This window comes from Pinus tabuliformis, chromosome 4_2 (assembly GCF_031772625.1).
Source record: "Pinus tabuliformis cultivar Carrire ecotype Pingquan chromosome 4_2, CPIR1, whole genome shotgun sequence".
Lineage (NCBI taxonomy): Eukaryota > Viridiplantae > Streptophyta > Pinopsida > Pinales > Pinaceae > Pinus > Pinus tabuliformis.
Window position 1 is genome coordinate 1,094,102,547 of NC_142304.1, and position 10,102 is coordinate 1,094,112,648.

The 10,102-nt window shown below is 39.5% G+C and overlaps 1 protein-coding gene and 1 long non-coding RNA gene across 2 annotated transcripts; both read left to right on the forward strand.

Moving 5' to 3' along the window:
• Positions 1-5,577: 5,577 nt before the first annotated feature.
• On the forward strand, positions 5,578-6,216 carry LOC149173459 (uncharacterized). The gene is made up of 3 exons (XR_016259684.1): positions 5,578-5,640; positions 5,755-5,819; positions 5,926-6,216. It is a non-coding gene; the product is annotated as an uncharacterized LOC149173459 (long non-coding RNA).
• Positions 6,217-8,817: 2,601 nt separating this feature from the next.
• LOC149173460 (uncharacterized) lies at positions 8,818-9,630 on the forward strand. Its single transcript, XM_089427945.1, has one exon. The coding sequence runs from the start codon at positions 8,903-8,905 to the stop codon at positions 9,539-9,541; it is 639 nt and encodes a 212-aa protein (XP_089284071.1). The 5' UTR covers positions 8,818-8,902; the 3' UTR covers positions 9,542-9,630.
• Positions 9,631-10,102: the final 472 nt, after the last annotated feature.

Genomic DNA, 10,102 nt, shown 5'->3' on the forward strand with positions numbered 1-10,102 from the left:
ATATTTCAAGGAGAGCAACAAAAGACATATTACCAATATGGAGGAAAATCAAAGAGGTTCCCATATCTGGGAGTTTCTAAGAGATGGTGCACATGTAATTCACTCCAAGGGCATGGATTCCAAGAAACAACAAACATATCTAGATTTGGAATGATAATGTCATGGGGAACAAACCATTAATTACTAATATTGAATTGAATCCTCTTAAGTTATAAATGGCTGATAACAATATAAATTATTTTTTTGTTATTTCCTCGTGGTCAAATTAGTTAGGTTGATGGAAAGGATGGTTTTTAAGGGATCCCCCCTAGCCACTGTGGCCTAGAGTTTCTATATTATTCTTAATCCTAGGTGGATGCACTCCTTAGGATATTCAATCTAAGGCTTAAAGTGTTGAGACAGGGAATTTCCATGTTAATAATCGAGGTTTGAATCAGAGCAGGAATAGAGCACTGGAAAATAAGTTGTTGGTCAATTTTGACAGTGTTGCATATGCAGCATTCACTCCAAAAAAGAAAATTGCATTGATGTTGATCTAAATCAGAGTTGATTCATGATTCACTCACAATTCCTATTAGATGGAGTCATGGACACAACCTTATGAAATGCAACACATAATAGGCCATAACAATAAAATAACAGATTCAATACACCATTCCCATATACTTCTAAAGATATACAGCACTAGAAAAGAGAAAACTTTACTCAAAACAACGAATAATGTACCAATAACATTTATGACCGTTTTCCAAGTAAAATCTTATAAAGGTGGTCAATGAGGCCTTGACAATGACCAAATATATCTGCAGCATTCCTTCAAAAAAAGAAAATTGCTTTGATGTTGATCTTAGTTAGAGTTGATTCATGACTCGGCAAGCATAACTCGCAACTGTTGTTACATGGACACAACCTTATTAAATGTAACACATAACAAGCCATTAGAAAGATAGTTCCAACATCTCATTCTTACAATAAAATAACAGATTCGACACTCCATTCCCATATACTTCTGAAGGTACATAGCACTAGAATAGAGAAAACTTAACTAAAAATAACAAATAATGTACTAATAACAATTGAGTGTTTTCTAAGTAAAATTTTATAAAGTTGGTCAATGAGCAACCACACCTGTGGAAGCTCGTACTCAATTACCAAAGTACTCTAATGCAAGTCAAACGTCAGCAGAAAAGGACTATGGATATCCTTCATTCACAAGCAAACACAACTGCAACCATTCATGGGTGGGGTAAATGAAATTTCACCCATCTGTGAAAGAACTGAATGGTGCCAAGCCAAAATAATTTATCATCATCCTGAATATCCCTTTCCATGAACATCTGTGCTTATGGTACAAGAATGAGTATTGAAAACATAAAATAAATATTGGTATTTCTGCTTTAATTTTCCCATTTCGTCCCATTTAAGACAACTATGAGACAATATCCATCATAAGCTTCTTTCTCACAGAACTAAGCAGTAATTTCCAGTTTCTAATGAATCATAAATTTTGAAAAAATAATCATGTCTATCAGCATAACATACATGCAAGGCTTAACTTGCAGTTTCAACAGGCCAGACAAGCATCAACAAATAAGAACAAAAAACTATGCTTGCCAGTCTAAATAATGTCCAAGTCAGTCAACTACCTCCCCTTTCAAAATTATTCTTAATCCTAGGTGGATGCATTCCTTAGGATATTCAATCTAAGGCTTAAAGGGGATGGGGAAATTCAATCTTCAAATTCAAATATGGATACATGTAACAATTATTATCCCTTCCTCTTCCATAATGAACTCAAATTTTCAACCAATTTTGCATTACGGTGGACTACCAAATATTAATATCTTATATTGGATGATAATACATATCAAGAGGGTTTCCTCCGTTTGTTTGGGGTCATTGTTGTGATTTTCCATTTTCCCTTTGTCTTTCTGCTCAGGGCAGGAATGCCATTTCGCTACATTAACACGGCTAGGCGAGATGCCAAAGCCAGTAGTCTTTTGCTGGTCTTGCCAGTGGGCGGGTTGTCACTACTCAGAGGGGGTATTTCATAAGTGGAAGGCAAGGTAGTCAGGCACGGGCATAAAGCATAGAGGAAGGATGGAGATAAGGTGAGGCAGACTCGGATGAGATGAGTTCGGGTCAGGCAAACTCAGGTGAGGCAAACTCACAGATGGGGACTGAAAAAATCAAAATATCCACAAAAACCCTAAACCCTCCCATAGAAAGTTTACAAATTTTCCTCCGTTTGTTTGGGGTCATTGCTGCGATGTTCCATTTTCCCTTTGTCTTTCTGTTCGAGGCAGGAATGCCATTTCGCTACTTTAACACGGCTAGGCGGGATGCCAAAGCTAGTAGTCTTTTGCTGGTCTTGCCAATGGGCGGGCTGTCACTACTTAGAGGGGGTATTTCATAAGTGGAAGGCAAGGCAGTCAAGCATGGGCATAAAGCATAGAGGAAGGATGGAGATAAGGTGAGGCAGACTCGGATGAGACGAGTTCAAGTCAGGCAAACTCAGGTGAGGCAAACTCACAGATGGGGACTGAAAAAATCAAAATATCCACAAAAACCCTAAACCCTGCCATAGAAAGTTTATAAAGTTTCCTCCGTTTGTTTGGGGTCATTGCTGCGATGTTCCATTTTCCCTTTGTCTTTCTGCTCGGGGCTGGAATGCCATTTCACTACTTTAACACGGCTAGGCGGGATGCCAAAGCTAGTAGTCTTTTGCTGGTCTTGCCAATGGGCGGGTTGTCACTACTCAGAGGGGGTATTTTATAAATGGAAGACAAGGCAGTCAGGCACATGCATAAAGCATAGAGGAAGGATGGAGATAAGGTGAGGCAGACTCAGATGAGACGAGTTCAAGTCAGGCAAACTCAGGTGAGGCAAACTCACAGATGGGGACCGAAAAAATCAAAATATCCACAAAAACCCTAAACCCTGCCATAGAAAGTTTATAAAGTTTCCTCCGTTTGTTTGGGGTCATTTCTGCGATGTTCCATTTTCCCTTTGTCTTTCTGCTCGGGGCTGGAATGCCATTTCGCTAATTTAACATGGCTAGGCGGGATGCCAAAGCTAGTAGTCTTTTGCTGGTCTTGCCAATGGGCGGGTTGTCACTACTCAGAGGGGGTATTTTATAAATGGAAGACAAGGCAGTCAGGCACAGGCATAAAGCATAGAGGAAGGATGGAGATAAGGTGAGGCAGACTTGGATGAGATGAGTTTGGGTCAGGCAAACTCAGGTGAGGCAAACTCACAGATGGGGACTGAAAAAATCAAAATATCCACAAAAACCCTAAACCCTTATCCACAAAACCCTAAACCCTGCCATAGAAAGTTTACAAAATATCCAAACAGAGTTGTTTGTGTTGAAAAACACAGAGAAATTGTTGGTAGGATTAAAATCCTATCGGTGACAGTCGCCGACCTTCCCTGGAGCTCGCCAGACCACCTCCACACCTGCAATGAGAAGAAAAAGCCATTAGACAACATAAAACCAGTAAAAAAAACCTGCACAAAACAACAATTTAAACAATTACCTCGAGCTCAGTAAAACTGCAACAGGCTCCTCCCCAAACAACAAAAATTGCGAATAAGACCACCACCAGAGAAACCCTAAACAACCAGCAGTCCAGAACAACCAAGAAATCTAGGCAGAAAACCACAAGAAAAGCAGAAGCAATGTTCCAACAACAAACACTAAACCACGAACAAACATTCGCACCAGCACTTACATACCAGACGAAGCGCGTAGGTCCACAAACCCTATCAATCGAACAAACGCTTGCAACAACACATGAATACAGGATGAAGCGCGCAGGTTCTGGAACATCGTAGCAATAACCCCAAACAAACGGGAGTGAAAGTTTTATGGGATGACATGATGCCCAACACGTGGAACTCCATGGTGGATAGGTATCGTACCAGCTCCATGCGCTTTGTCACGTGGTTTTCCAACGTGGCGGGGAGGGCGCACAGGTAATGGCGACCCTCCCCTAGTACGTATGGTTTAATTTAAATATATTTTAATTAAATTAAAAAATAATAAATATATGGCAAAAATAAAATATTGTATTGTGGAACGTTATCATTATAAATTAAGAAATATAATTAATTAATACTGTTTATATTAATATATACATTTTAATATATATTTAGAATATTTTTTAATATAATAGTAAGTCATCTTAAATTGAAATGTGGAGAAAAAATTATAATTTTTGAAAATAAAAATAGAAAAGGAAAAGAAAAACAAAAAGTTAAATAAAAAATAAATGAAACTAAAATAAAAAAATTAGTAACTAATAAAAATGGAAATTGCTAAACAATCTATAACAAGTGCTGCATGCAGCCGGTAGTCCCTGCCGGGGTCTGCCACAACAACACAATACAAACGCTCTGTGCAACATGTCTAAGCTTTCTGTTTCGCTAAAAACCTGCCTTCGTCAAACAAACTTGCTACCTTACCTGAAAGATCTTGCTGTCTGCATGGCGTTGAAAGATCTTGCTGTCTGCATGGCGTTACAAATTCAGTGTGTAATTTGTTCTCTGGAGAATTTGGGAACTGTTGATTCTGTCCTTGGAAGAGTGCAGAGAAACTACAGCTCTTTCCCGCGAGGTCTTTATTCAGAAAAGCTGGAGACTGTGATGCAGAGAAGTTTTGCCTTCTAACATGCCCTTGAAACCCTTGGGCATGGATATTGGATTAGCTCCATCCATCTCCAGCCTGACAACTTCGCCGGCCGCTGCATAGAACAAATCCCATGCATCAGTATTCTCTATCAAAGGAGTTGTTGGCGGTAGTCCCTGCCGGGGTTTGCCACAACAACAATACAAAATTGTAATTATAATTGAATTTCTGGTTTTTGAATTGTTTAGAGCCATTGCCATCTTCCCAGACAGGTCCTTCAATTAGCACGACCAGTACAGAGAGCGTTCTATCCACCGATCGATAGATGTTTGACGGTATATTAATTGCTTTGACTTTTTTCATATGGTACAGTTTAACCAATGTTTCAATAAAATTTCAAATTTAAAATTACTTACTTTTTATTTTCATGAGTTTTGATTGGGCGAAAGGTTTTGAGCTCTTATTGCAGGCTTCGCTCCATTCGAAACATATTTTTCCACATCTCGCACTTATAGCCAAAGTTTTATATGTCTTCAACATTTCCAAATTTTATACTTTTTCCACTTCGCACTTATATCCAAAGTTTTATATGCCTTCAAAATTTCCCGGTTTTATATTTTTTCATTTTATGGCAACATATTCTAAATGAAAATTCCTTCGCACTTATATCCAAAGTTTATATGCCTTCAAAATTTCTTGGTTTTGTATCTTTTCCATTTTATCCCAACATATTCAACATATTCTAAGTGCATCTTCCTTCAAAGTTATATACACGGTTTCAATTTCTTCAATTTTATAACCACATATTTAGTTTCCATGCACCCCTTGCATTTATCACCATTACCACGTATTCTTCTCTGCATGCGCCACCTTTCATTTTTTCCACGGAGCTTGCATTTATCGCCAACTGGCCCTCCTAGCCTCGGTACTTGATCTTCATCTTTCTGATGTCTCCACTGCACGTCTATCTCCTCGGCATACACCATACTGGGTTATCGTTGCCCTTCATGGTGAGAATGGTTTTCTGCTCTATCTTATCATTTGACATGGTCATTTTGTGCATAGATAATGGGTTTACTTCTCTGGTTGATGCCTTTACTTATCGATGGGCCTGGTCTCTACAGAATTATGGACTCCTACACCATGCACAGCCATGCGGGGGCAACCCTAGACGTGATTTGCATCTCAGGTAAGGTCTTTGTCCTCATCCTAGGGTTTTTAAGTTATTGTATCAATTTACATTTCTTGCAGAAGTATCGATGTTGATCTTTGGTCTTTAAATCTTGGCGAGGTAGAAATTTTGGGTTGCAAGACGGAGCAAAAGCTAGAGATATGAATTGAAACTTATCTAGTCTCCTTACCGGGTACTACATGAGCCGAAGGCGTTTGCAAACTAGGTTTTGATACATAGTAGGTTTTATTGCAAACTGAGTTTTGATACATTCTGGGTCCTATTGCAAACTGGGTTTGCCCTAAACCCTTGTTGGCTTAGCTCGGCATATGAGGTTACAAGGTCAGCAGTAGACCCTAGTTGTGTGAACCCAAGTTTTAACTGTTTTTTTCGTCCTACCACCAGACTATGTCAAATGGAGACACGTTTTCAGTCTCGAATGTTAATATATGAATGATTTATTGTCACGGTCGTGCCGTTCTTGTTGTTCAGATTATTTATTTTTACTTCAACCTGTTCTGGGTTGGCTTGTTATCTGCGTAATGATATGGTTAAGGAAGTTGCATCCTAATTGTTTTCATGGGTGTTGTTCTCCGAACTCATTTGTCTACCTGTGCTATAGTTTGATTATGAAATTTCAAGGCGAGATGCTAGTTTATGGCCGAGTGCGGCAAGCTCTTTATCCATGGAAAAGAAATAGTTTTCTTACCTGATACTTAATGGAAAATAACCCTTACCGACTACTCTCTGTATATTAGAATGACTGTCAATGATTTTAGCTCTCACCTTCAGCTCAAGGAGAGCGTGTTGAATGACCATCAGAATATCAGTACCAGTCTTCTGCACGCGGCTTCCACAGAGGTGATTTATCATTAATTTCCGGCAGCACTGCAGGCATAACAAACCAAGCTGACAAAAAAATATAATTCAATTTCTAAATTGTACCTACAGGCGCAGATTAACCGGAGAAACAACCGAGCTCTTGTCTTTCTCTGCTTTTCTTCTGCAAATTGATTAGCAGCACTGCAGCAGGTTAGCATTTGTTAAACAGACATGGACAGCTCAAACATAGGAAAGATAAAACAGTGAATTCATTTTTTTATTAACATAAGATACACATTTATAGTACAATAGGTGACTCTTGGGATTCAGATCCCAAGGTCTCTTGGACTACTTAGTCTTTTCAGCTTCCACACTAACCCTTTAGGATTAGGTGTCCAACATTCCCCCCCTTAATCCGAAGGGTTATGTATGAGTCCAAGAAGAGAGCTGTAATACAAAATGTGCAAAAAATGCATGGCAGCACTAGGCTGAATGTGCTCTATCAAATGTTGGTAAAAAAGGGCGGTGGTTTAAGGATGACCACCAACACTGGAACGCTTAGTGCAGTTCCCGGAACTCTTCCAAAACTGGCAAGAAACTGAAGTTTTCTGCTAGAGGAAGTGATCCTATTGTTTCAAAGAGGGAAACCTTCAACCATAAAAGGGAGGTCTCACCCCGCATAAAAGGTAAAACTTCAACCTGTAAAGGGAAGTCTCAACCTGTGATGGTTTAAGGATGACCAACAACTCTGGAATGCTTAATGAAATTCCTGAACTCTTCCAAATCTGGCAAGAAGCTGGTGTCTTCTGCTAGAGGAAGTGTTCTCAATCTGTGATGGTTTAAGGATGACCAACAACTCTGGAACTCTTCCAAAACTGGCAAGAAGCTGGAGTCTTCTGCTAGAGGAAGTGTTCTCAATCTGTGTTCACGGGCATCTTTGTCTCTGGCTGCAACTCTGAAACTGGTGTGGCAGGTTGTGGCTCAGGCTCGCTTGATGTGACTTTGAAGCTTGTAGATGACCATCATTTCCCCCCCTGTCAGGTACAAGGTGAGAAAATGGAGAAAACTCAACTGCAAGACTGTTCAATACTCTAGAACACGTTCTGACATGTGTTTGAAATATCTTCTTGGCTGTTGATGCCCATTGCCAAGAAGCGATCCATCCAAGATGAATCTTTGTTCTTGCAGGACGTTTGTTTTTGAAGCATCTGTGTGAAGAATGGCTGGTTTTATGACAGTGCTCACATGGATGAAGATCAAAACAGTGATCTTTCAGATGGCCAACTCGATCACAGTGTTGGCATTTCACGATCTGTTGTTTTTGTTGTTGCTGTAGAAGAGGGGCAGAGTCTGGAACAGCTGAAGCTGAACTGTCATGAGGAGCAGCTGAACTGTCATGAATGAATCCAACACTCTCAAACTGAATGGGCTTGGCATAGTCTGGAATATGAAAGGACAAGTCCTTGTCATATCCAAGACCAGTTCTGTGCTTGTTGTGGACAAGCTGTTCCCAAGGTCTGATGATGGGCTTGGGAAGTGCAGACTGAATTTCTGCATCTGCATGTACAGCTGCTGCTTTATGGGGTATTAAATCTGAATGAACTGTAACATTATTGTTTTGTTGTTTATGGGAATCTGTTTCAATCTTCTGAACAGAAACAGGTTCAGAATGATGACTCCACTGCTGTAATTCTTCCTGCTGTAGCTTTGTCTCAAGCTGCAAAAACTCAATATCTTCTTGTACATTATACAGACAGGTTCTAATATCAACCAGAGAAACTTTGCTTATCTTCACTGTATCATGATCTGAGGAATGTATGAGAGTTTTTAAGAACTCTAATATTTCAGTAATTTGAGTCATTTCTTGATATCTTTACTAAACAGAAAAAATATATCTAGATGCAAAAGTTCAACAAATCTCTCTCTAAAAATTAGCCCAAGCAGAACAAAAGCTTCTTCCTTCCCTTCAAATTTACAAAATCAATAGGTTTTCTCTGTCAACAACAAAACTCTTCACATGGCAGCCAAAGTTTAACCCAGACCACTCTACCGAACAATACACGAATGGGTCACTAGAGATAAAGATAAGATCGCGCAGCAATGAGTGGAGTGGAAATAGAGATGGATCTGAAAAGAAAATAATACAACAGCAGGATTGAAGTTTTAAAAGTGTGGGCATTTATTCACTCAAACTGCAACCAGGGTTCAAGCATAACACTTCAACCTATGACGAGCTTGTGAATCTTCTTGGCCGCTCTAAGGATTTTGAAACCCTGCAGATGATTTTGGCAGAGATGTCATCTGCACCTTGCAGTTATTCTGCGAAAACATTTTCCTTTGCGACCGTCTGGCATGATGATTCAGATATGCTGAAGAATCTCACTCAAATCATTGAGAAGTTAGAACTTTCTCCCAGACGAAACGCTTATGAAATGCTTATTGCGGCTCTCTGTGAAAAAAATCGCGCCAATGCAGCTTTAGGGATATTGGATAAGATGTCAAGTTCTGATTGTGCTCCCAGAGCAGTGACTTTTCGTCCACTTATAACACTTTTCTGCCTGAACGACCAGCTGGATAAGGTAAAGCTTGTATTTGAAATGATGAAAATGAAAGGCTGTCCTCCTGATTCAGTCACCTATAATCTCATTTTAAGCAATCTTTGTTATCGAAAACGATTCGCAGAGGCAGTTGAAGTGCTTCGGAGCATGATTGATAACGGCTGCAAACCAGATGCAATTACATACGATTTACTGATTTATGCTGCTTGCAAGACAAGGAGAGTTGAAGGCGCGCTTGAGCTCTTTGATCGAATGAAAGAAGAAGGGATTACGCCTATGTATCTTACCTATGGTTATCTTCTCGACGGTATCTTCGAAGCTAGAGGTTTTGATGAAGCACATTCATTCCTTATCCAGTAGAGTGGAACTGATCCCAATTTAGATTCAAGTAACTATGAATATTTGATCAGGATTTGTCGCAGATCAGGCCTACAGAAAGAAGTACACAATCTTTTGATGGAAATGATGGTCTTCTTCAAACACGGGGCTGTCCTTCACTACAATGAAAAACGCAGTCGCATTTTACAATAAAACGCAGTCTTCATTACAGTTTATATAAACTTCAGGCATTGGTCTTCGACGCAGCTCCGGAAAGTATACACAATCAGTACTTCACTCTCGGATCCCAACAGAAATGACCAGCATTCATACCACATATACGACTTTTAACAATACATCGTAACAGAAGTTAATCATAGAGAAAATATCATTGTTCAACAAAATACATGAGGGATTGGTTCTAAGAAGAGAAACCAGCACTTAATAAAAGGACCAGCGCACAGATTTTGAACAACACACCAATGCACAAGTTTCAAGAGAGGCTAGGATGGCTCAACATTCCATCGCACTTTCCAACTTCAACACACAATCTTGGGTATAGTCGAATGTACTCTTCACGGGTTCTGGCTGCAATTTCTTTTA